The following is a 26389-nucleotide window of genomic DNA, read 5'->3' as shown; positions in this document are numbered from 1 at the left end:
AGGAACTACTGGTGTATCTCAGGCTGCGTTAAGCACGGCTCATGCAAAGATGAAGCAGGCAGCATGCCAGCCCTCCCGCACCTCACGACGTTCAGTTGAGTAGGATCCGCCGGTACCAACTCTTTAACAAATGGGGAGACCTAAAGCTAGGAGACAGTCAGGGATCTCTAAGTTCCCAGTGAGTAGGCGGCAGAGGTGAGGAGTAGAACTCGTTTTTGCCTGTCTCTCGCCGCTAGACGCACCCTTCCCTCACCCCATGCCCTCCCACCTCCGCCCCTACATTGAAGGTAGCATTGGATCCCGGGGCCGTTAGTGAAGCTAGCAGGTGTCCGCAGGAACTCCCTTCCCCCTGCCAGGCTAGAAACCTTACAAGGCTGTCTAGAAATAGCAGTGATTGTAAGGAGAGACCCGACTCCAGCTTGGTGGCTCTGGGCTGCCTGCCTAGAGGTCCTCTCGGGTTTTTGCCCTTTGGAGTGGTATCAAAACTAGACGTGATACTTTGGGGATGCAGCCTGTGATATTCCTTCCAGCGAATGCAGTGCAGGGTTGGATTAACACGGTGGAAAGAATTCGAGGGTTCCATCAAGTAGCTATTAACTCTAGGGCTGCAGGCCTCAGGTCCTCTGCAGCTATTTCTACACTCCCTGTACTCAAACAATTTCTTCATACTGGGCCTGACAGGCCTTTGCAACAAGGATCACGGTAGAAGCCACACCGTGCGCCTCCCTCTGGGTTGGTTAACAGGCCCTGGTTTCTAGTATTGAGATTTAAAGTCTGGCGCTAACTGCGCGCCAGGCCTGGGAGGCTGCCAGCTAGGCTTCACGTTGCTCGCGTCTGCTTCGGGGCATTCATTAGGTCTGAAGTCTGAATCCCAGCTCCCTCTGTCTCACCCACTGAGCTGGATAGCTCCAGATTGCCTCTGCTTGCGGGCGGGGCTTCTCAGGCTTCTGCAGTCTGGCCAGTTGCCCGCTTCCCAAAGGCCGGAGGCCGCTAGGGTAATCGGCTTCGCCCCTGCGCTCTGTAATGCGCATGCGCACGCACACAAGTTTCCAGGGCCCGCCCATCTTCCGGATTTGGGCAGGGCGTAAAAGCAGGGCGGTCTGAAGCCGCAGCTATTAGTCTCATTTCCGCCCACCTTTCCGAGCGAGGAGAACCACAAAGCGCGCATGCGCGCGGATCACCGCACGCTTCAGTGCCTTGGGCTCGAGCTTTGTGGCAGTTAGTGGCTTTTCTGCACATACCTCTGGTTTTTACTTGAAGCCTGGCTGTGTCCTTGCTGTAGGAGCAGGAGTGGCTCAAAGTGATCTTGTCTGAGGAAAGGCCAGCCCCACTTGGGGTTAATAAACCGCGATGGGTGAGCCCTCAGGAGGCTATACTTACACCCAAACGTCGATATTCCTTTTCCACGCTAAGGTATGGGCCTTCACTCTTCACCGACCCTGTCATTAGGCCTTTCAACTCTCTTTTGGCAACCATTAGGTTTTTTTTCCCCTCCCTTTTTAGTCATCTCTTGTGATTTTATAGTGGCAAATACCCCCAAAGGAAGTAAAATAGCTTTTAAAAAAAATCTCTTGGTTAACAAACATTAAAGAGGATGTAGTGACACTGTTTTTCCCCCTATAGATTCCTTTTGGTTCCAAGTCCAATATGGCAACTCTCAAGGATCAGCTGATTCATAATCTTCTAAAGGAAGAACAGACTCCCCAGAATAAGATTACAGTTGTTGGGGTTGGTGCTGTTGGCATGGCCTGTGCCATCAGTATCTTAATGAAGGTAAGTGAGAATCTACCACACTGGAAGCCCATACCTTGACCCCGTCCTCTGCCCCCACTCCCACCCCTAGAATTGTATTATTACGTTTCATATAACAATATTTAGATTTATGCACTCATTCAGATAACTTTCTGTGAAACAAAGTTTGGAAATATGATGATACACCAAAAGTGTATCTGAAATTAAAAACAATCAAAGGTCATCAGGCTGGAGACCCAGTTCCTAAAATTCATTATTCTGTATTAACATGCATGGATTGACTACCAATGAAAAGGAAGGGTCCATGACTTTAAATGAGCCAAAATTCTTTTAAAGTGATTTTTGAATTAAAAATGACACATATGGTAAAATTATATGGGAAATCTTAAGTTCTACCCAAACCTCATTGCCCCTGTGCCTTAGGTAGCAATTTTGTTATCAATTATGGAACTAAAATTTAATTAGAAAAAAGAGAAATTGTGAGTAAAGCACTCCTTATTACACTATTGAAACCTGATTTATATTTAAAAGAAATTGAGGCAGCTTACAACATGAAAATGTCTGAGGCCGGGTGCGGTGGCTTACGCCTGTAATCCCAGCACTTTAGGAGGAGGCCGAGGTGGGCAGATCACGAGGTCAGGAGATGGAGACCATCCTGACTAACATGATGAAAGCCCATCTCTACTAAAAATACAAAAATTAGCCGGGTGTGCTGGCTCACGCCTATAGTCCCAGCTACTTGGGAGGCTGAGGCAGGAGAATTGCTTGAACATGGGAGGTGGAGGTTGCAGTGAGCCAAGATAGCACTACTGTACTCCAGTCTGGGTGACAGTGAGACTCCATTTCAAAAATAAAAATAAAAATCTGACGTTCAGATGTGGAGTTTCTAATACAAATGAATTCTGGGTTCTGAATAGAAATGGATTCAAGTGAGAAGGGACTAAAGGCAGAAATGAGCTATGAAAAGGCCTTGTAACAACACGGGTGACTCTACATATGTTCTTAGGAAAGGCCACATAATACACAAACTTTTATTCCTTACCCACTTGATGAGAAATTGATGCTGTTTTCCTCACACCTACAAACTGCCTATGGATTTTCTCTGTGATGGCCTCTGGCTCAGGTGTGGGTAAGAAAAGTAACTGCCACTCATTATATTGTAGATGATTTAGGGGTAGATCTGCAGCTCGAATAACTTTTTTGGTAATGATAGACCACATCCATTTGTATTAAAGCTGTTATTGGTGCTCCTGGCCTGAAATGCACCTATTAACTTTTAGAGTTGCAACTATAAGGATATTTTTTGCCAATATTATACACTGCCCAAACCTTTTTATCCATAACTGTTAGTATTGGTTCATATATGGAATCAACCAGGGAATAGTTCAGATTCCATCTCTGAAAGATGGGTGGAAATCAGACTTTTTAACTTATTTTTTGAGACAGAATCTTGCTTTGTTGCCCTGGCTGGAGTGCAGTGGCACGATCTTGGCTCACTTCACCTCCTGGGTTCAAGCAATTCTCCTGTCTTAGCCTCCCGGGTAGCTGGGACTACAGGTGCCCACCAACACACTCAGCTAATTTTTGTATTTTTAGTAGAGATAGAGAGCTAGGCCTTCCCCATATTGGCCAGGCTGGCCTTTTTTTTTTTTTTTTTTTTTTCCTGAGATGGAGTCTCACCCTGTCGCCCAGGCTGGAGTTCAGTGGCACTAACTTGACTCACTGCAGGCTCCGCGGACTGGGTTCATGCCTTTCTCCTGTCTCACCTGCCTGCCACCATGCCCGGCTAATTTTTTGTATTTTTAGTAGAGATGGGGGTTTCACCGTGTTAGCCAAGATGGTCTTAATCTACTGACCTCGTGATTTGCCCGCCTTGGCCTCCCAAAGTGATGGGATTACAGGCGTGAGCCACCGCTCCTGGCCTGGCCAGGCTGGTCTTGAACTCCTGACCTCAAGTGATCCGCCCGCCTTGGCCTCCCAAAGTGTTGGGATTACAGATGTGAGTCACTATGCCCAGCCAGAATATTTACTGATTTCAAGTCTTGATAACTGGTCAATATCACCTAGTTAAATGAATAACAACCTAACATTGGTGTGTAGGATGGAATTTGAGAGAGTAGATAGAGCAGTTTTATATAATTGAAAGTTATTCTAGCAACTGCCAATCCAGTGTTCTGCTTCCACATCTACAGTGGTGGAACTCCTATAGAGCTTGCTTCAGTGGGGAGACAGGGCTGGAGAGAGGGTCAATGCTATCTACGTATGGAGTAATCTGTAAGTCAGCTTTTGAAATGGGGTGCCCTCTACTTTGAAGTTTATCTTGATACTGTACTAATAAAGTAACAGAACTCTCCTACGCCAGAAATACAGAAATTTTTCATGCTCCTCTTAAAATCTAGACGTGGCAATTTTCCATTTAACTAAATATTTTATGTCTTTTAGGACTTGGCAGATGAACTTGCTCTTGTTGATGTCATCGAAGACAAATTGAAGGGAGAGATGATGGATCTCCAACATGGCAGCCTTTTCCTTAGAACACCAAAGATTGTCTCTGGGAAAGGTTGATTTCAACAAGTTTATATTATAATCCATGCGACTTAAATTCTTTTTTTCAGATGGTCTCTCTTTGTTGCTTAGGGTAGAGTGCAGTTGCACAATTATGGCTCACTGCAGTCTCGAACCCTGGGCTCAAGCAATCCTCCTTCCACTTCATTACCCCCTCCCCCTCACAAAGAAGCTGGGACTCTAGGGCATGCTACCATGCCCAGCTAATTTTTTACTTTTTGTAGAAATGGGGTCTCACTGTGTTGCCCAGGCCTGTCTTGAACCACTGGGTTCAAGTGATCCTCCCTCATTAGCCTTCCAAAGTACTGGGATTGCAGGTGTGAACCACTGTGCCCAGACTTAGACTTAAATGCTTTATCAGGCTTGAAATCCTAGCTCTTTGAAGATTTTGTTTTAAATGCAGGGTACAAGAGCCTGGGAAAGATTTCACTTGGGTGACTGTGAATATCAAAGTTTCAATTTCCAGTAAATGGTTTAAAATAGAAATCCAATTTGTCCATGCTATGGAAACCACCTGAATTAGAATGTAATGAGTAAAGCTTAAACCTTAGGTCTGTATTTAACCACATTGTGTTACTTTCTTGTCCCCATATCCTTTCACAGGCGCAACACAAAGTTGAGAATAGGGTAAATAATTGAGCCTGTTCAGCCAGTATTCTTGACTTGACCCTTTCACTCTTAACAGCACCAGTCAAGAAACCTGAATGTGACCCCAAATAGTGTCTACTTTTGTACCTGAAAATCACTGGCCACCTCACTAATGGGCAACTCCCTTCATTGCTGGCTTAACTTTATTGTGCCATAGGGTATCTAGAAGCAAAATATGCTTGTTAAGTGTAAAACTGTCTCTGCTTAGAAACAAGTCCCCCTACCACCACCACCACCACCACCACCACCACATATACACACACACACACACACACACACAAATTGCCTGTTCCTGGACTGATAGGACACGAGTTAAGTAAAAACAGGAGTATGGAAAAGTGTGAACGTTGACCTTAGGTAACAAAAATTTTGAGGATATGTAAAAAATTAATAGGAGAATCAAATAATAAACTTGATTCCCTCCACCTCCCCCTAATTGCAGTTACATAACGTTACAACTTGACTAAAACTAGAATACAAGGAAGATATTGACATGCTCTTCCTCCATTTAAGAAATCATAATGATAAAACTCTAAAAACAACAAGAAAGGTCTGTGGGGCACTTATGTAACAACTTTTTGCTGCTTAGGTAAAATTTATTCTAAAGGCCTTAATCTGGTCATTTCCCTTTTCTCTAGACTATAGTGTAACTGCAAACTCCAAGCTGGTCATTATCACGGCTGGGGCACGTCAACAAGAGGGAGAAAGCCGTCTTAATTTGGTCCAGCGTAACGTGAACATCTTTAAATTCATCGTTCCTAATGTTGTAAAATACAGCCCGAACTGCAAGTTGCTTATTGTTTCAAATCCAGGTGAGCCTTTTAACTGCGTAACAATTGACAAGCTGTAGTAAAACTGATAGTATATGATATGTGTGTATATATATATATATATTTTAATATTTTAAAAATATATATGTTGAGACGGAGTTTCGCTCTTGTAGCCCAGGTTGGAGTGCAGTGGCGCAGTCTCTGCAACCTCTGCCTCCTGGGGTCAAGTGATTCTCTTGCCTCAGCCTCTCAAGTAGCTGGGATTACATGCGCCTGCCACCACGCATGGCTAATTTTTTATATTTTTAGTAGAGACAGGTTTTCACAGTGTTGGCCAGGCTAGTTTTGAACTCCTGGCCTCAAGCAGTCCACCTGTCTCGGACTTCCAAAGTGCTAGGATTACAGGCATGAGCCACTGTGCCCAGCCACGCATATTTATTGATTCGTTTATTTTTCATGTTTCACTTCCCTTCTAAGGAGATTTGTGCTTTTTGTTTTTTTTTTTAATAATTAATTTTAAAACATTAAAGAGAATACAATGCCTTTAAATGTAGTTGGAGCTTAAAATTACCTGCCCAAGATCTTGGATAAGGGATAAGTTTGTGAATAACTGCTATTCTCTTTTTTTTTTTTTTGAGACAGTCTCACTTTGTAGCCCAGGCTGGAGTACAGTGGTTTAATCTTGGCTCACTGCAACCTCTGCCTCCTGGGTTCAAGCAATTCTCCTGCTTCAGCCTCCCAAGTAGCTGGGATTACAGGCACGTGCCACCATGCTCGGCTAATTTTTATAGTTTTAGTAGAGACAGGGTTTCACCATGTTGCCCAGGCTGGTCTCAAATTCCTGAGCTCAGGTGATCCATCTGCCTCGGCCTCCCAAAGTATTAGGATTACAGGTGTGAGCCACCGTGCTCGGGCCCATAATTGTCTCTTAGTTGATACACAGTTTATTTTCATAAAACTGTTACTATACTTTTTTTTGAGACCATGTCTCACTCTGCCACCCAAGCTGGAGGGCAATGGGATGATCATGGCAGCTTTGACCTACTAGGCTCAAGTGATCCTCCTTCCTCAGCCTCTTAAGTAGCTAGGACTGCAGGTGTGCACCAATATGCCTGGCTAGTTTTTTTAAGGTTTTTTGTAGAGGTGGGGTTTTGCTATGTTGCCCAAGCTGGTCTTGAACTGCTGGCCTCAGGCAGTCCTCCCACCTCAGCCTCCCAAAGTGTTGGGATTACAGGTGTGAGCTCTCATGCCCAGCCAAAACTATACTTTTTGAATACTAATGGACTTGATATACATAGTATAGAGGCTTAAAAAATATTAACAAAATTATGGGTTAGCCATGATCAATATCAAGATCCATACAAAGCCATATATCTGGAGTAGCCTATCATTATCTAACAATCACCTAGTATCTGCTTAACTATTTTCTTCATAGTAAGGATATCTTTTTGTGTATGGGGAGGGATAATGGGTGACTTTTATTTTCTCCTTTTTCATAGTGGATATCTTGACCTACGTGGCTTGGAAGATAAGTGGTTTTCCCAAAAACCGTGTTATTGGAAGTGGTTGCAATCTGGATTCAGCCAGATTCCGTTACCTGATGGGGGAAAGACTGGGAGTTCACCCATTAAGCTGTCATGGGTGGGTCCTTGGGGAACATGGAGATTCCAGTGGTAAGCATAAGTTATTTTCTTTTTGTTTTTGAAAAGATTATATAAAAAGTCGATGAACATTGTTATTATTCAATTAGAGCCTAATCAAATATCCATTCAGTAGGATAGAATGGTTTCCTGAAAACTAGTATTTTATATAATTATATGTTAAGAATTGTTAAGATTGTTGCCATTTTATATGGCATTTTATGGGGAGGGGGATGGGGAATGAAATTTCTTTTCTTACCGTGGATATCTTAAGACTATAGTTCTTAGGATGACTTCAGTCATTTAATATCACAGCTGTTTATACTTGACTTGTACTGCCTGGCCCTGAAAATGTCAGCAAATCCAAATGGAGTGCGCAAAAGCTATATTATTATCACAGTTGAAAAATGTTATGATTTGGTTCTGTATGCTAAGAAAACCCCCCTTATGTTCTCATACTATCTTTATATTTCAAATATACGTGGGTTAAACATTTCAATTGGCCAGAGAAACAGGTTAGAATACAGTGAAAATTCTTAGTTTTATATAACATAAGTAAATGAAAATCTAATCTAAAAATGAGTAATGACTACTTTAGTAGTCTTGACCATCTACCAAAATTGAGTATTCCTCCTCCGAAGATAAGAGTTAGAAAAATGAATCATAATTACTAATCTGTTGGTACATGAAAATAGATGTAGTCTGTACTGTTTCTTTTAGTGCCTGTATGGAGTGGAATGAATGTTGCTGGTGTCTCCCTGAAGACTCTGCACCCAGATTTAGGGACTGATAAAGATAAGGAACAGTGGAAAGAGGTTCACAAGCAGGTGGTTGAGAGGTAATCTTTTAATTTGGCAACACAGAATATGAACATTTACTGTTTTTATTTAAAAGTTTAAAATTGTAATAGCATTTGCATTTGAGAACTTTTTGTTAGAGAGATAACTTGAGGGTTTTTTTTTTTTTTTTTTTCTGAGACAAAATCTCGCTCTTTCGCACAGGCTGGAGTGCAGTGGCGCAATCTTGGCTCACTGCGACCTCCACCTCCCAGGTTCAGGCGATTCTCCTGCCTCAGCCTCCTGAGTAGCTGGGACTACAGGCATGTGCCACCACACCCGGCTAATTTTTTGTATTTTTAGTAGAGATGGGGTTTCACCATGTTAGCCAGGATGGTCTTGATCTCCTGACTTTGTGATCTGCTTGCCTCAGCCTCCCAAAGTGCTGGGATTACAAGTGTGAACCACCATACCTTTTTTTTTTTTTTTTTGAGACAGCATCTCACTCTTGCCCAGGCTTGAGTAAAGTGGTACCATCTCTGCTCACTGCAACCTATGCCTCCTACGTTCAAGTGATTCTCCTGCCTCAGCCTCCCAAGTAGTTGGGACTACAGGCGTTCACCACTATGCCCAGCTAATTTTTGTATTTTTAGTAGAGATGGGGTTTCACCATGTTGGCCAGGCTGGTCTCAAATTCCTGACCTCAGGTGATCTGCCCGCCCTAGCCTCCCAAAGTGCAGGGATTACACACATGAGCCACCTTACCTGGCTGAGAAAACTTGTTTACTTAAGCTTTGTTAAGATCATACTATAAAAACATTCTTTAAAAAAAAAAAAGAATGCGCCTCACCTTGCAAGGCCCAGGCCCCAGGGCCCTAGGATCACTTGAGCTCAGGAGTTTAAGACCGGCCTGGGCAACAGGGTAAAACCCTGTCTCTGCAATAAATACAACAGTTAGCCAGGCGTGGTGGTGAACACCTGTGGTCTTAGCTACTCAAGGGGCTGAGGCAGGAGGATCTCCTGAGCCTGGGAGGTCAAGGCTGCAGTGAAGCGAGATCCTGCCACTGCACTCCAGCCTGCTAGCCTGGGTGACAGAGTGAGAGCCTGTCTCAAAAGAAAAAAGAAATTATTGAAATAGGGAAGCTTTCAACTTGGTGGCATTATTTACCTTTGTGGTCCTGTGTGGACCTCAGGTCTATAGAGTTAAGAAACGAATCATAATCTGTAGTTCATGACATATTCTCATGATTGGTCAAGCAAGGCCCTCTTGTTTGTATTTGTTTAATTAAAACCTGTGAACCCACCACCCAGCTCAAGAAAGAAACACTGATGATACCTGTCAAATAACATTGTTGAATCAGAATTTAGTATTCCGCTGGTGTTTGGAAATAAGTGGATTCTGTGTTCTTTCCCCCAGCTATCCCTCTGTCCCCCTCACGCTCCCACTTGACATAATCTTGAGTTAAGAATGCTATGTTGTCTTGGATTTCTTTTTAAAATTCAATATTATATTTTTAAGAATTATCCCCTTTTTTTGTACAAGTAGCTATAGTTTATTTTTTGATACCTGTGTAATATCCCATTGTATCAGTATACCATGATTTATCCATTCTTCTGTTGGAGGACATTGGAAAGATTGTCCTGTTTTTGCTGTTACTCACAGTACTGTTAATGAACATCCCTAGCGTACATGTGCGAGAGTTATTCTTGGTATAATGCAACATTTTGGCATTATTTACTGTAAAACATGTGTTAATGAAAACTTTGTTTTTCTTTCTTTCTCCCACCCTGCTTTTTCTGCCCTGACCTATGGTTTCCTACCCTCCAGTGCTTATGAGGTGATCAAACTCAAAGGCTACACATCCTGGGCCATTGGACTCTCTGTAGCAGATTTGGCAGAGAGTATAATGAAGAATCTTAGGCGAGTGCACCCAGTTTCCACCATGATTAAGGTAGGTCTGTGTAGTGATACACTGTATTTGAATGCTTTTTCCTGGCCTTTTACAAAGATTCTTCTGAGAAAGATTAATATAAGTCTTCCATTACTGACTAAAGTGAAATAAATTAATGGACCCACAGCTTTCCTTTTTTGAAAGAAATGGTTGAGCTTTAGGATTAATGTCCACTAGGTCTGTTCAACACATAGATACTTGATAATTTGACTACAAAGAAGTCTCATTCAATTATGCTGATGAGGTAGGTGGAAGACTGTAAAAGAAATAAACTATTTTTCCATTGGGGAAAATAGAAATTATATTCAAGTTAGCATTCTGTTACTATTTTTAATGACTTTATTTTATATTATTCATTAAGTCATAACTGAAAACCTGGAAAGGAATTTCTCCCTATCAAAGTTTTTTATTTTTTTGAGACAGTCTTCTTCTGTCACCCAGGCTGGAGAGTAGTGGCCAATCAATTTTTGTATTTTTAGTAAAGATGGAGTTTCACCATATTGGCCAGGCTGGTCTCGAACTCCTGACCTTGTGATCCACCTGCCTTGGCTTCCCAAAATGCTGGGATTACAGGCGTGAGCCACTGCACCCTGCCTCAAGTTGTATTTTAAAATCTTCATAATTAGGCCACACGCAGTGACTCACAGCTGTAATGCCAGCACTTTTGGAAGGCCAAGGGCAGGAGAATTGCTTGAGCCTAGGTGTTTGAGACCACCCTAGGCAGTATAGTGAGACCTTGTCTCTATTTAAAAAAAAAAAAAAAAGGGCTGGGTGCAGCAGCTGATGCCTGTAATCCCAGCACTTTGGGAGGCCAAGGGGTGGATCACCTGAGGTCAGTAGTTCAAGACCAGCCTGACCAACATGGTGAAAACCTGTCTCTACTAAAAATACAAAATTAGCTGGGCGTGGTAGCACAAGCCTGTAATCCCAGCTACTTGGGAGGCCGAGGCAGGAGAATCACTTGAACCCAGGAGGTGGAGGTTGCAGTGAGCTGAGATCGCACCACTGCCCTCCAGCCTGGGCAACAAGAGCATAACTCCATCCAAAAAAAAAGCGGCTAGGCTCTGGCTTATGCCTGCAATCCCAGCACTTTGGGAGGCCAAGAGGTGGATCACCTGAGGTCAAGAGTTTGAGACCAGCCTGGCCAACATGGTGAAACCCCATCTCTACTAAAAATACAAAAATTAGCCAAGTGTGGTGGTGCATGCCTGTAGTCCCAGAAGGCTGAAGCAGGAGAATCACTTGAACCCTGGAGGTGGAGGTTGCGGTGAGCTGAGATTGTGCCACTGCATTCCAGCCTGGGTGACAGAGCGAGACTCTGCCTCAAAAAAAAAAAAAAAAAGCTTTAAAATGATAGAGGCTGTAAGTCTTGAGAAACCGTAGAATGCATAGATAAAATGTAAGATTTGTTTTTTCATTTCATCTTCAGGGTCTCTATGGAATAAAGGATGATGTCTTCCTCAGTGTTCCTTGCATTTTGGGACAGAATGGAATCTCAGACCTTGTGAAGGTGACTCTGACTCCTGAGGAAGAGGCCCGTTTGAAGAAGAGTGCAGATACACTTTGGGGGATCCAAAAAGAGCTGCAATTTTAAAGTCTTCTGATGTCATAGCATTTCACTGTCTAGGCTACAACAGGATTCTAGTTGGAGGTTGTGCATGTTGTCCTTTTTATCTGATCTGTGATTAAAACAGTAATATTTTAAGATGGACTGGGAAAAGCATTAACTCCTGAAGTTAGAAATAGGAATGGTTTGTGAAATCCACAGTCCTGATGCTAGATGGTATTAATCTTGTGTAGTCCTAAACTGGTTAGTGTGAAATAGTTCTGACGCACCACTGCCAATTCTGTACATGCTGCATTTGCCCCTTGAGCCAGGTGGATGTTTACTGTGTGTTTTATAATTTCCTGGCTCCTTCACTGAACATGCCTAGTCCAACATTTTTTCCCAGTCAGTCACATCCTGGGATCCAGGGTATAAATCCAATATCGTATGTCTTGTGCATAATTGTTCCAAAGGAGCTTATTTTGTGAACTATATATATCAGTAATGTACATTACCACATAACATAAAAAGATCTACATATAAACAATACAACCAACTATCCAAGTGTTATACCAACTAAAAACCCCAATAAACCTTGAACAGTGACTACTTTGGTTAATTCATTATATTAAGATATAGTCATAAAGCTACTAGTTATTATATTAATTTGGAAATGTTAGGCTATTCTTGGGCAACCCTGCAACAATTTTTTCTTTTTTTTTTTTTTTTTTTTTTTTTTTTTGAGACGGAGTCTCGCTCTGTCGCCCAGGCTGGAGTGCAGTGGCCGGATCTCAGCTCACTGCAAGCTCCGCCTCCCGGGTTCACGCCATTCTCCGGCCTCAGCCTCCCGAGTAGCTGGGACTACAGGCGCCCGCCACCTCGCCCGGCTAGTTTTTTGTATTTCTTAATAGAGACGGGGTTTCACCGTGTTAGCCAGGATGGTCTCGATCTCCTGACCTCGTGATCCGCCCGTCTCGGCCTCCCAAAGTGCTGGGATTACAGGCTTGAGCCACCGCGCCCGGCAACAATTTTTTCTAAAAGGGATATTATTGACTTTTAGCAGAGGATGTTATAGTCAACTGAGTTGTACTGGTACCACTTCCATTATAATAAGTCCCAAAGTATTATATATTTGATAATGCTAATCATAATTGGAAAGTAACATTCTATATGTGAATGTAAAATTTATTTGCCAACTGAATAGAGGCAATGGTAGTTTGTCACTATAGGGAACACAGATTTTTGAGATCTTTTGCCCTCTGAAAGCCGGTAACAATTAAAAACAATTTTAAGGCCAGGTGCGATGGCTCATGCCTATAATCCCAGCACTTTGGGAAGCCCAGGTGGGCTGATCACTTGAGGCCAGGAGTTAGGGACCAGCCTGGCCAACACAGCAAAACCACATCTGTTACAAAAAAAAAAAAAAAATACCCTTCGTGGTTGTCTACGAATGTTTTCTGTACATTTTTCTGAAAATATAACCGTGACCCTTATACAGGCCTGAAAACCATACTTGTAAACGTTAACTGAACAACATTATTGTCATTCCCAACTCCAAGATCTTTTTCCAAAGATTGTTTCCTGAGAACTAGTTAAGAGAAGGAATTATCTTAAAGCATGGTTGTCCAACTTCTTGCTTTCCCTGAGCCACATTGGAAGAATTGTCTTGAGCCACACATTAAATACACTAACACGTGCCAGGTGTGATGGCTCACCTATAATCCCAGCGCTTGGGGAGGCCGAGGTGGATCACTTGACGCCAGGAGTTCAAGACCAGCATGACCAACATGGTGATACCCCATCTCTACTAAAAATAGAAAAATTAGCCAGGCATGGTGGCCTGTACTTGTAATCCCAGCTACTTGGGAAGCTGAAGCACAAGAGGCTGAGGTGAGAGGATCGCTTGAACCCGGGAGGCAGAGACTGCAGTGAGCCAAGATGGCACCACTGCTCTCGGGCCTGGGCAACAGAGCAAGACTCCATCTCAATAAAAATTAAAGAAATACATTAACACTAATGGTAGCTGATGAGTTAAAAAAAAAGTTCATAATCTTGATACCCGCCAACACCTAAAGAGTCTTCACATTCAAAGGGTTCGACACAGCTATAAAGTGTATCATACTGTGGATTTTTAGTGTATTCATATAGTTGGCAACCATCACCAGTATCTAATCTTAGAATATAGGCTGGGTGCTGTGCCTTTTAATCCCAGCACTTAAGGAGGCCAAGGTGGGTGGATTGCTTGAACCCAGGAGTTCGAGACCAGTCTGGGCAACATGGCAAAAGCCTGTCTACAAAAAAAAAAAAAAAATTAGCCAGGCGTGGTGGCGGGCGCCTGTAGTCCTAGCTGCACGGGAGGCTGAGGTGGGAGGATCCTTTGAGCCCAGGAGGCAGAGGTTGCAGTGAGCCAAGATCCCGCCACTGTACTCCAGCCTGGGTGACAGAGTGAGACCCTGTCTCAAAAAAAAAAATTTTTTTTTGATTAGCACAAAAAGAAGCCTGTACTTAATCCTGTATCCTTTTGTAAACTGAGTCACCAGTCTTTAAAATTTTTTTAATTTACATTAATTTTATATTATTTGATACAATAAATTAGCCAATACCAACATGACTCAAAAATAATGCTTCAGTGAAATTGATTCTATTAATCTTTCATGAATTTTCAAATGCAGTCTTGTAAAACTTCCTTGCTTATGGGCAAAATAAATGTTGTAGGTTCACTTTGTACTTTCCTGCCCCAGGCATGAAGTAGGCCAACTCTGCAAGGAGCCTTGATTTTTTTTTTTCCTTAGTAACCTTGGGAACTAAATTAAGCAGGCCTTATCCCCATCTCAGAGAAGTTGCCAGTTAGTGTAGAAGCAAATGTGATGCTCAGAACATGGTTCTACTTCCATTTTTTTTCCCCACTAAAGACCATGTTGCCAAAATAAAACTCAGTACTTCAAAGCCATGTTCTTTAAAAATTCTTTAAATTTTTTTTTTATTTTGGCTGGGTGCAGTGGCTCATGCCTGTAATCCCAACACTTTGGGAGGCCGAGGCAGGCAGATCACAAGGTCAGGAGATCGAGACCATCCTGGATAACACAGTGAAACCCCGTCTCTACTAAAAATAGAAAAAATTAGCCAGGCGTGGTGGTGGGCGCCCGTAGTCCCAGCTACCTGGGAGGCTGGGGCAGGAGAATGGCATGAACCCAGAGGTGGAGCTTGCAGTAAACTGAGATCGCGCCACTGCATTCCAGCCTGGGTGAGTGTGCGAGACTCTGTCTCAAAAAAAAAAAAAAAAAAAAAAAATTATTTTTATTTTTTAGAGAAGAGATGGGGGTCTCCCTATGTTGCCCAGGCTGGTCTTGAACTCCTGGGCTGAAGTGCTCCTTGTGCCTCGGCCTCCCAAAGTGCTGTGCTGGCTTTGCAGGTGTTAGCCACCATGTCTGGTCTCAAAATTCTTTAGTGAGTACCTACTATACTTTGGTAAATGTTGCAATGTACAAGAATAAATAAAGACAAACTTTGGTTCTCCTAAAGTTACTGCAATCAAGTAAGCGAAATGTTAAGTAAGTTTGGAGTATTTGGGCAGGCATGGATGAAGAGCCAGTTCTAGTCACCTAGCATCAATTTGGCCACTACCAAGCTGATACCTTCCTTGGCCGCCAGGGGCCTGAGGCAGGTGTAGAGCTTAAATTTCCATTCCATCCAGGCCAGCAATCTCCCTCTCAGTCTGGGAATAAATGAGGTTGCTGTGGAGGTACAGGACCAAGTGGTTGCTGCTCCTGTCCGCTATAGCTGGCCTCTAGCTTCAGGTTAGTTGTTGGTTGAGAAAAGTGCCATGAGAGAGAGATACAGGAAATGATAGTAGTTGATATTTGTCAAGGAAAGCCAGAGCATGTATGTGCAAAGCTGAAAATGAGGAATTAACCTTGAGAAGGGCTAGGGAAAGAGCTTTCTTGGTTTAAAGAACAGCAAAAAGTCCTGATCCAAAAAAACTGTCCAAAGCCTAGTTGGAAGGGAGTGTATTGAGTGTCCTGACATGATATCGGAGGTGGGGGTAGGAGGCCAAATCTTGAAGATCTAGGTTGTGGTAAAAGTGGGTTACTCTACGTGTAATGGAAAGCCACTGAAGGGTTTAAAGCAGAGTTATTGTATAATCTGAACCATATTCAAAACAAATACTGACTGGGCACGGTGGTTCACACCTTTAATCTCAGCACTTTGGGAGGTTGGATCACAAGGTCAAGAGTTGGAGACCATCCTGACCAACACGGTGAAACCCCATCTCTACTAAAAATACAAAAATTAGCTGGACGTGGTGGTGCATGCCTGTAGTCCCAGCTACTCGGGAGGCTGAGGCAGGAGAATTGCTTGAACCTAGATGGCGGAGGTTGCAGTGAACTGAGATCGCGCCTCTGTACTCCAGCCTGGGCGACGGAGTAAGACTCTGACTCAAAAACAACAACAATAACAACACTACAGGCTATTATAAGAAAAATAAATTATATTTTGGATTTTGAAAAAGGTTCAAATGCAATACTCGACAAAAGATGGAGGAGGTTGTGTCCCCTTCTGTGAGAGAGAGATACATATATGGAGTTTCTCTCGTTGCCCAGTCTGGAGTGCAGTGGCGCGATCTTGGCTCACTGCAACCTCTGCCTCCTGGGTTCAAGCGATTCTCCTGCCTCAGCCTCCCGAGTAGCTGGGACTACAGGCATGTGCCACCCGTGCCCGGCTAATTTTATATTTTTAGTAGAGACAGAGTTTTGCCATGTTGGCCAGGCTGGTCTCAAACTCATGACCTCAGGTGATCCACCTGCGTCGGCCTCCCAAAGTGCTGGGATTACAGGTGTGAGTCACCGCGCCCGGCCATGAGTTATAAATATTAACAATTTCTTGCTGTAAATTGAAAGGATCCTTCGCATCTTTGCATTTCATTACTACCCTCTGTTCTCTCAAGAGAAATTCTATTTCAGCACTCAGTCCTGAAGTTACAGAAGTTAATAATTTTTTAAAATCCTGCAAATAATGCATGGATATCCCCGTCTTGCACACTCTTTGGGCCAGGCTAGAATTCTTCGCACCAACATTTCGGTGGTCTGAACCTCTGCCACCCACTCAGCTCTCCAGGGCAGGGAAGACATCCGTATGCCTGCGCCTGGGTCGGCGGGGGGCGGAGCTTGCGTGCTGACGCACGAGAGCCGTGCGTGGGAACGTGCGTGTCTCAAGACCCAGGGAGGGTAACCGTCGCCCGGCCTCGAGCCTCAACTGTTGTTGGTGTATTTTTCTGTTGTTACTTCTGTGCCTTCCTTCAAAGGTGGTGCTTTGCCCTTTTGGGTCATCTGTACTGATAGCGCCAAGCAAAGCGTTTGTGAGCGTGTGATGCTGGGGTGAAAGTGGTGGCTGGGGGCAGGGGGAAATCCAAAAGCCGTCTCGTGCCCAAGCCGTCCCATTGCCTGGTAAACTGGGCCTTGCTTTACCCTCCCCGCACCGTTTGACCGGGAAATTATTTCCTTGGCTTCCCCCTATCCCGGGCTCCAACATTCTGCAAACTTAAGAGGTAGTTCTTTAGATGTTCAGTGTGGTTAATCCAATGAAATTGCATTATCCCTATCAGGTTCTCCAAATGTCAACTGTCAAGGAGCAGCTAATTGAGAAGCTAATTGAGGATGATAAAAACTCCCAGTGTAAAATTACTATTGTTGGAACTGGTGCCGTAGGCATGGCCTGTGCTATTAGTATCTTACTGAAGGTGAGTGAGAAGCCCATCCTGTGGCTGAAAATCAAAATCAAGTGCGCACTTCAGAGGCTTGTATATGTCGATGTATTCAGGGTTGCCAGGTTAATCCCTTGAAAGCAATTATGTGTCCCCTGACTTTTCCCTCTCTCTCTCTCTTTTCCGTTTTTTTTTTTTTTTTTTTTTTTTAACTTCTTCTTTTCCTTTTTCTGACTTTTCTTTTTCTTTTTCTGAGACAGGATTTGTGTGTTGCCCAGGCTGGAGTGCAGTGGTGGGATCTTGGCCCACTGCAACCTCCACCTTCCGGGCTCAAGCGATTCTCCTGCCTCAGCCTCTTCAGTAGCTGGGGCCACAGGTTTGCACCACCACGCTTGGCTAATTTTTTGTATTTTTAGTAGAGATGGGGTTTCACCACGTTGGCCAGGCTGGTTTCGAACTCCTGACCTCAAGTGATCTGCCTTGGTCTCCCAAAGTACTGGGATTACAGTCATGAGCCACCACACCTGGCTCCCAATAGGTATTTTTTTAAACCCTTATGTCCTCCTCCCTCTCTGCTTTTGGGGTCCCCAGTGTTTATTGTTCCCATCTTTTTTTGCTCTTGCTCTGTTGCCAGGTTGGAGTGCAGTGGCACAATCTCTGCTCACTGCAACTTCTGCCTCCCTGGTTCAAGCAATTCGCTGCCTCAGCCTGCCAAGTAGCTGGAATTACAGGCTCCCTCTACCATGCCTGGCTAATTTTTTCTATTTTTAGTAGAGACGGGGTTTCACTATGTTAGCCAGGATGGTCTCAATCTCCTGACCTTGTGATCTACCTACCTTGGCCTCGCAAAGTGCTGGGATTACAGGCATGAGCCCCTGCACCTGCCCGTAGTAGGGACTTTTTTTTTTTTTTTTTTTTTGAGATGGAGTCTCGCTCTTGTCGCCCAGGTAGGAGTGCAGTGGCATGATCTCGGCTCACTATAACATCTGCCTCCCGGGTTCAAGCGATTCTCGTTACTCAGCCTCCCAAATAGCTGGGATTACAGGCGCCCGCGACCACGCCCGGCTGATATTTGTATTTTTAGTAGAGATGGGGTTTCCCCACGTTGGCCAGGCTGATCTCGAACACCCTACCTCAGGTGATCCACCCGCCTTGGCCTCCCAAAGTGCTGGGATTACAGGTGCGAGCCACTGCGCCCGGCCAGGGACTTTTACCTCTTTCCCTTACGCCTTTGGAATCTGGCCACTGAAATCTGAATGAATACACTCCTCCTATATAGTTCTGTACTCTGTCGCATGTGACAAAAACCCAATTTAAATTAGGGTAAGCAGAAAAAGACAATGTATTGTTCATGTAACTGGAAATAGGGCAAAACTAGCCTCAGGTACTACTGGATTCTGAAGTTCAGACATATCAAGACATAGTCTTTGCATATCTTGGTTTAGATTTTCTCTTTTGGCTTAATTCTTGGAGTCTTTCTATGTGATAGCAAAGATGGCTGTACAGTTTGTTCTTAGATTCTTGTTTTTTCTCCAACTCTACAGTCCTTACTAATGTTCTTAGATTTGTGTGTTATTCTTAGAGCTTATGATTCCAAAGAAAAGTGAGATGTAATCTTCCATCTTCCATTTCAAACTTCATAGACATGCTTGTTTCTTATACCTGGGCCATATGTCCACTTATGAACTGATTTCTGTGACCAGAAGGAAAGGATGGAACAATTGGCTAGGTCTGGTTTTATGCCCATCTACCCCAAGCTTGGAAGACCGATGTTAGTTGTACTGCACTGAAACACATGGAATGGGTTCCCATGGAAAAGAGGAATTCTATTACCAGAAAAAGGGACGCTAGACAGATGAAAACAATAAGTGTTCATCAGAGGTGGTTACCTTCCTGTTTGGGCCATAACAATGCATACTAAAAGCAGCTTCAGCCAACTCAGAAATTAGGCTTAAGGTTAAATATAATAAAATCCTGGCCAGGCACAGTGGCTCAGGCCTGTAATCCCAGGACTTTGTGAGGCTGAGGTGGGCAGATCACTTGAGGTCAGGAGTTTGAGACCAGCCTGACCAATATGGTGAAACCCTGTCTTTACTAAAAATACAAAACTTAGCCGGACGTGGTGGCAGTCACCTGTAATCCCAGCTACTCAGGAGGCTGAAGCACGACAATCGCTTGAACCTGGGAGACAGAGGTTGCAGTGCCCGAGATTGTGCCACTGTACTCCAGCCTGGGTGACAGAGTGAGAGACTCCATCTCAAACAAAACAAAACAAAAAACACAAAAATAAAGGCTAAATATAATAAAAGTCTTTGAAATGATTTTATTTTCCTTGGTTTCAAATTGTTATCTGAATGAAAAAATTTAAAAAAACCCAACTCTGAAAAGTTCTGACAATTATGTGAGTCAAACAATAATTTCTGCTACATCCTAACGTTTACTTACCTTGACTTTCAGTCACCCAGGCTCATTGAAAAACTGTTTTTATATCATTTTTCCTATTAAAATATGAGAGTCCTTTAATTATCAAGTAGCCACGTGAAAATTCTTCTTATTCTCCTAAAACTTAAATAGGAACATTTTATTCAGAACTTTCATGTGTTTTAGGATTTGGCTGATGAACTTGCCCTTGTTGATGTCGCATCGGACAAGCTGAAGGGAGAAATGATGGATCTTCAGCATGGCAGTCTTTTCTTTAGTACTTCAAAGATTACCTCTGGAAAAGGTTAATTTTAGTTTTATAAAGTTATTTTCAAAGCTTTTTAAAAAGTAATAAATTTTACCAAACTGATATCAATAAATATAAAATTAAAAATAGCACCATGCCATTGGGCCATATAATTTAATTTAGTTAATTTTTTTTGTTTTTTGAGAGAGTCTCACTCTGTCACTCAGATTGGAGTGCAGTGGTGCGATCTCGGCTCACTGCAACTTCCACCTTCCAGCTTCAAGCGATTCTCCTGCCTCAGTCTCCTGTGTAGCTGGGATTACAGGCATGTGCCACCACACCTGGCTGATTTTTGTATTTTTAGTAGAGACGGGGTTTTGCCATGTTGGCCAGGCTGGTGTTGAACTTCTGACCTCAGGTGATTGGGCCATATAGTTTATTTTTATTTATTTACTTATTTTGAGATGGAGTCTCGCTCTGTCGCCCAGGCTGGAGTGTAGTGGCACTATCTCAGCTCACTGCAACCTCCGCTGCGCGGGTTCAAGCAATTTTCTTGCCTCATTCTCCCGGGTAGCTGGGATTACAGGCATGCGCCACCACACCTGGCTGATTTTTGTATTTTTAGTAGAGATGGGGTTTCACTATATGTTGGCCAGGCTGGACTCGGAACTCCTGACTTCGGGTGATCCACCTGCCTCAACCTTCCAAAGTGCTGGAATTACAGGTATGAGCTACTGTGCCCAGCCGGGCCATATATAATTTAAAAATTTAATTTTTTTTAAAAGAACATTTCAGTATAATTGGAGCGTATTTGGAAAACAGTAAAAAAGTATAAAGAAAAATTGAATCTCTTCTATTAATAACTTTATGTAGGTTTTCTAAGCTTTTTTTTTTTACATAACTGCTGTATAAATGCTTTTAAGCTTGTCTTATATATTCTGTCAAGAATATACAATCTTGAAGAGTTTTTGTAATATTTATTAATACATTTATCCATATTCTTTAGTTTTCTTTCTGTGTTTATAGTGAACCAAGTTTCAAGGCATAGCATGAGGCCATAGAACATAAGAAATTTAGAACTTGGCCTCACTGGCATTATCATCTGTTGACCAACTAAGAAGCCTCAGATAATTAGGAAACATAATTATTTTATCATACACTAAAGTATATGGTGCACTCTTTGGTAATGCGATACTGTCTACTAGAAGCCCTCTTATCTAACACGATCGAGATTGAAGGCAGTTACCTAATTTAAACATGCTTCTTAGAAAGAGCTATGATAAACATTTTATATTGACCCAAAACATACACATGTAGATAGATGTAAGTTCATTTACTGATTTTCCGATTGTAGGGCAAGTCCTTTGAATACGGCTCAGCTGATTAGAGTTTTGCAGTGCCTTCCCATCCCTTCCCCCATTCCCTTCCATCTTCCCCTTCCCTTCCTTTTTCCTTTCTCTTTCCCTTTCCTTCCCCCTTTCCCTTCTCCCTTCATTTCATTCCTCCTTTCCTCCTCTTCCCCTTTCCCCCTCTGATCCTCTCCCCTCCACTCCCCTCCCCTCCCCAGCCCTCCTTCCTTTCCTTTCCTGTCCTCTCCATGTTGCCCAGACTGGAGTGACTAATCATTTATTTATTTATTTGTTTTTGAGACAGAGTCTTGATCTGTTGCCCAGGCTGGAGTGCTGTGGTACAATCTCAGCTCATCACAACCGCAGCTTGCCGCAACCTCAGCTCACCACAACCTCCACTTCCCAGATTCAAACGATTCTCCTGCCTCAGCCTCCCAAGTAGCTGGGACTATAGGTGTGCGCCACCATGCCTGGCTAATTTTTGTATTTTTAGCAGAGACAGAGTTTCACCATGTTGGCCAGGCTGGTCTTGAACTCCTGACCTCAGGTGACCCGCCTGCCTTGGCCTCCCAAAGTGCTGTGATTACAGGTGTGAGCCACTGCACCCGGCCTGGAGTGGCAATTTATAGGCATGGTCTTAGCACACTACAATCTCGAACTCCTGGACTGAAGTGGTCCTCCTGCCTCAGCCTGGCAAGTACCTGGGACAACAGGCAGTGTCTTTCTGAAAGCACGTCAATAATGATCATTTAGATTGCTTTAAGTACTACAAGAAATTTAGAAGTGTTCATGAAGCAGTCTGGTTATGAAACCTTACTAAATTTTATGACTATTTATTTTATTTTTGGAAACAGTTTCACCAGGCTGGAGTGCAGTGGCGTAATCATGGTTCACTGCAGCCTCGAATTCCCAGGCTCAGGTGATCCTCCCACCTCATCCTTCTGGGTAGCTGGAACTATAGGTGCACGGCACCACACCCGGCTAATTTTTTAAAAATTACTATTTGTAGAGATGGGGTATCACTCTGTTGCTCAGGCTGGTCTCAAACTCCTAGGCTCAAGCAATTGCAGGTGTAAGCCACCACGCCCAGCCCATTTTTATCCCTTTTTCAAACCTAGAAGGACAATTTTTAAACAACTTGCCTTTAATGTCGTCCCAGGGATTAACTTACTTTTCATAGAAACAATTATTTTTAACATTAATTATGAAATACTTGATAGAGAAAAGAGATTCAAAATAATGTAATGTTGGGAGGCTGATGTAGGAGGGTCTCTTGAGGCCAGGAGTTTGAAATCAGCCAGAGGCAACATAGTGAGACCTGTCTCCATTGTGCCTATAGCCCTAGCTTTGCGAGGCTGACACAGGAGGATTGCTTGAGTTCAAGGTTGCAGTGAGCTATGGTTGTACCACTGCACTCCAGCCTGCGCACAAAGGAAGATCCTATTGCTAAAATATATATAATAATGTAACAAACATCAGTGCATCTACCACTCAGCAAAAGAAATAAAACACTACCAAGTCAGTTGATACATTCTGTATATTCATATCTTCCTGTGCCTCAAATCTCATTGTTAAATGTAGTGTTTACCTTTACCAAACATTTCTTTCACACTGGTATTCAGCGACTTATATTATCTTTAATTATATATAATAATAATACATATAATTACATAAATATATTTGGGTACAAATATGACTAATTCTTGATACGTAGCAACTAATGAGCAGAAGTACATAGACATACTAGATAGTAGTTTACTAGTTGAGAGTGTTTAGTATGCCTGGGGTATCAGTATGTTTTGTATCAGTTAATTTGGTGGATTGGTTAAATGGAGTCAAATTAAAAGAACATTACTATTTTGTTTTATTTTATTTTATTTTTTGAGACAGAATCTTGTTCTGTCACCCAGGCTGGAGTGCAGTGGTGTGATCTCTGCTCACTGCAACCTCCACCTCCCAGGTTCAAGAGATTCTCCTGCCTCAGCCTCCCAAGTAGCTGGGATTACAAGTGCATACCACCATTCCCAGCTAATTTTTGTATTTTTAGTAGAGACGGGGTTTCACCATGTTGGCCAGGTCTCGAATGCCTGACTTCAAGTGATCCACCCACCTCAGCCTCCCAAAGTGCTGGGATTACAGGTGTGAGCCACCACACCTGGCCATATTTTAAAATTCTTGAAAACATATTCAACCTTCAATTTCTTTTTTTTTTTTTTTTTTTAAAGTGACATTGTTTTATTACTATTGGCAGGTGGGGCCTGCATGAGGTGGTTGGTATGCTGGGCTCAGGGGATGTGTGGGCTATGGAGATGTTGACAGAAAGGCTGGAAGGAAAGGGGATGCGTTTGAAGGCCAGGCCCAGGGGGTCCTCAGATCCGCTTCTGGGAAGGGACAGCCTTGAGGAAGGAGTCATGGCAAGCCATAGCTAGGCCACCAATCAGATTCAGAAATTCTGAGAAATCTAGCTGTCCATCACTGTTGGTATCCAGTCTCTTCATCATGCGGTCAAGGACACCGGGGTCTGGGTTCTTTGTGAAGGCAGCCAGTTCTGTATTCATGAAGCTTAGGAACTCCGTCTTGGAGAGAGTGTAGTTATAACCATCCTTTCCGGCATACTTCTGGAAAACAGCAATCAGGGACTCGATGCACCGCTCAGTTTCTGTAGGGCTGGAGACTTTTGCCATGTTGGAGCTGAGCGAGGCGCGGGAGGCTGTGGCTGGGAGCGGCGCTGAGAGCTCTGTGCGCGCGGCGTGCGGGTCTGGAACCTCTCCCCGACCCACTCAACCTTCAATTTCTAATAATATGGCAGGATAAATACCTGGATTAATCTTTTGCTGTAAATGAGAATACTCCTGCATAAAATATCAAATTAAAAAAATTAATCCTTAAGAAAGAATATGATCTTAACAAAAAAGCATTTCACAACAGGTACTGAATGAAGTGAGGAAACCAGAGAGTTAAGCAGAGCACTGCCCCTGTGATAGCTCTTTTTACACTAATAGCATTAGCCAAATATGGTGGACATCAATTTTGGTATTCACTGACTCATAAAATTTAGGAGACCAGAGACAGAGCTTGATTTGGGGAGATCACCCCACAAAGCTGGTACCCTGGTGGACTAAGCCAGAGGTTACTAAACTTTTTCTGGGAAGAGTCAGACAGTAGATATTTCAGGCTTTTCCAGCTATGTAGTTCCTATTATACCTACTCTGCTGTTGTAGTGCAAAAGGAGGCCACAGACAATAATACATAAGCAAGTGGGTGTGGCTCCAGTGAGACTATATTTACCAAACAGGTGGTAGACCAGATATCGCTTGCCTGCCAACAGTAGTTTACCATTGCCAGAACTATGCCATTAATGTAATAATGATCTACAAATAATTATTATCTCCCTGCCTTTGGGGACTGCAAGTAACATTGAATGTCTTAGACACTTTAGTGGGGGAAAATACCTACTAAGGATTTGGAACCACAAGCTGCTCTTATTTGAGTTCCAGAAAACCTTAAGCAATCAGATGGTATCTGGAGGAAACTCACTTTATTTCAGGCATCAAGGAACTTCCACAAATAAACTTCCAAAGAAAATGAACATCTCACAGTAGAAACAATTAAATCTGCAAGAAAAGGCATGAGCAAGAACCAGCATAACAGAGACATGCCACTATAGATTTAAAAATTATCAAACACAAATTATAAAATTAATATGATTATTCTACTTAAAAAATAAAAGACAGACTTGAACATATCAGCATGAGACAGGAAACTTTTTTTTTTTTTTTTTTTTTTTTTTTTTTTGAGACGGAGTCTCGCTGTGTCGCCCAGGCTGGAGTGCAGTGGCTGGATCTCAGCTCACTGCAAGCTCTGCCTCCCGGGCTTTTACGCCATTCTCCTGCCTCAGCCTCCCGAGTAGCCGGGACTACAGGCGCCCGCCACCTCGCCCGGCTAGTTTTTTGTATTTTTTAGTAGAGACGGGGTTTCACCGTGTTAGCCAGGATGGTCTCGAACTCCTGACCTCGTGATCCGCCCGTCTCGGCCTCCCAAAGTGCTGGGATTACAGGCTTGAGCCACCGCGCCCGGCCGAGACAGGAAACTATAAAAACATTTAAAAAATAACAAAATATAACTTATAAATGTGAAATAAAAACTCAATGGAGCCAGGCATGGTGGCTCAGTCTTGTAATCCCAGCACTTTGGGAAGCTGAGGCAGGTGGATTGGTTGAGGTCAGGAGTTGGAGATCAGCCTGGCCAACATGATGAAAACCTGTCTCTACTAACAATACAAAAATTAGCTGGGTGTGGTGGTGCATGCCTGTAGTCCCAGCTATTCAGGAGGCTGAGGCAAGAGAATCACTTGAACCTGGAGGCAGAGGTTGCAATGAACTGAGATGGCACCACTCCACACTCCAGCCTGGGCAACAAAGCAAGACTCTGTCTTAAAACCACCACCACCACCACTACCACCACCACCACCACCACCACCACCACCGCCACCACCTCCTCTATGGATATAATGATAGATTAGACACATTTGAAGAGAGAAGTGGCAAATCTAAGGCAATTACCCAGAAGACAAGAAGTGGAAAATACAACATGGAGGAGAGAATCATCACATTTGAAGAGATTATGATTGAGCATTTTTGAAGACCACTGAAAAATATCAACCCACAGATTTAAGAAGCCAAATAATCTCAAGATAAATAAATACAGTATCCCTGCCTGGACATATTCTTGTGAAATTAGAGAACACTAAAGGCAAAAAGGAGTTCATAAAAATTGTCAGAGAGAAGATAAATTACCTACAGAAAAGGGAGAGCGTGTCAATAGCAGCAGTGAAACCAGAAGACAATGGAATGATATTTTTAATGTGCTAAGGGAGGAGTAAGTGTCAATCTGGAATCTACCCAGCAAAAACATCTTTCAAGAACAAGGACAAAGCTGGGCCTGGTAGCAGACTGAGGCAGAAGGATCACTTTGAGACCAGCCTGGGCAGCATAGTGAAATCTTGTCTCTTAAAAAAAAAAA

General features: G+C 43.1%; 2 protein-coding genes and 1 pseudogene across 5 annotated transcripts in view; 2 read left to right on the top strand and 1 right to left on the bottom strand.

Moving 5' to 3' along the window:
- The first annotated feature begins 1207 nt into the window (after window positions 1–1207).
- Window positions 1208–12256, top strand: LOC105487039 (L-lactate dehydrogenase A chain). The gene is made up of 8 exons (XM_071074985.1): window positions 1208–1413; window positions 1624–1773; window positions 4195–4312; window positions 5604–5777; window positions 7235–7408; window positions 8096–8213; window positions 9980–10103; window positions 11533–12256. Exons 1-8 carry the CDS (start codon window positions 1351–1353, stop codon window positions 11695–11697), a joined length of 1086 nt encoding a protein of 361 aa, XP_070931086.1. The 5' UTR covers window positions 1208–1350; the 3' UTR covers window positions 11698–12256.
- A 4572-nt stretch (window positions 12257–16828) lies between these two features.
- The window catches only part of LOC105486981 (L-lactate dehydrogenase C chain), a 48756-nt gene continuing 39195 nt past the window's right edge, over window positions 16829–26389 (top strand). For 2 of the 4 annotated variants that reach the window (XM_011750207.2, XM_011750210.3), the window contains exons 1-3: window positions 16855–17005; window positions 17252–17386; window positions 19958–20075. In XM_011750207.2, coding sequence (XP_011748509.1) covers window positions 17261–17386; window positions 19958–20075 — 244 coding nt within the window. In that variant the 5' untranslated portion in view covers window positions 16855–17005; window positions 17252–17260. Of the gene's footprint in view, window positions 17006–17071; window positions 17094–17251; window positions 17387–19957; window positions 20076–26389 lie in introns of those variants that run through there. The other 2 variants (XM_011750208.2, XM_011750209.3) reach the window with 2 other exon arrangements.
- On the bottom strand, window positions 23677–24141 carry LOC105486980 (protein S100-A11 pseudogene; annotated as a pseudogene).

Source organism: Macaca nemestrina, chromosome 12, assembly GCF_043159975.1.
Source record: "Macaca nemestrina isolate mMacNem1 chromosome 12, mMacNem.hap1, whole genome shotgun sequence".
Lineage (NCBI taxonomy): Eukaryota > Metazoa > Chordata > Mammalia > Primates > Cercopithecidae > Macaca > Macaca nemestrina.
Note: the sequence above shows the minus strand (reverse complement) of the source record. Positions and strands in the feature narration are given on the sequence as shown.

What these genes read in the sequence shown, in the direction of transcription:
- LOC105487039 (XM_071074985.1), top strand. Translation starts at nt 1,351, where the DNA reads ATGGGTGAGCCCTCAGGAGGCTATACTTACACCCAAACGTCGATATTC. An exon ending in CCATCAGTATCTTAATGAAG is followed by an intron (nt 1,774 to 4,194) that starts GTAAGTGAGAAT and finishes TATGTCTTTTAG; the next exon opens with GACTTGGCAGATGAACTTGC. An exon ending in GGAACATGGAGATTCCAGTG is followed by an intron (nt 7,409 to 8,095) that starts GTAAGCATAAGT and finishes TGTTTCTTTTAG; the next exon opens with TGCCTGTATGGAGTGGAATG.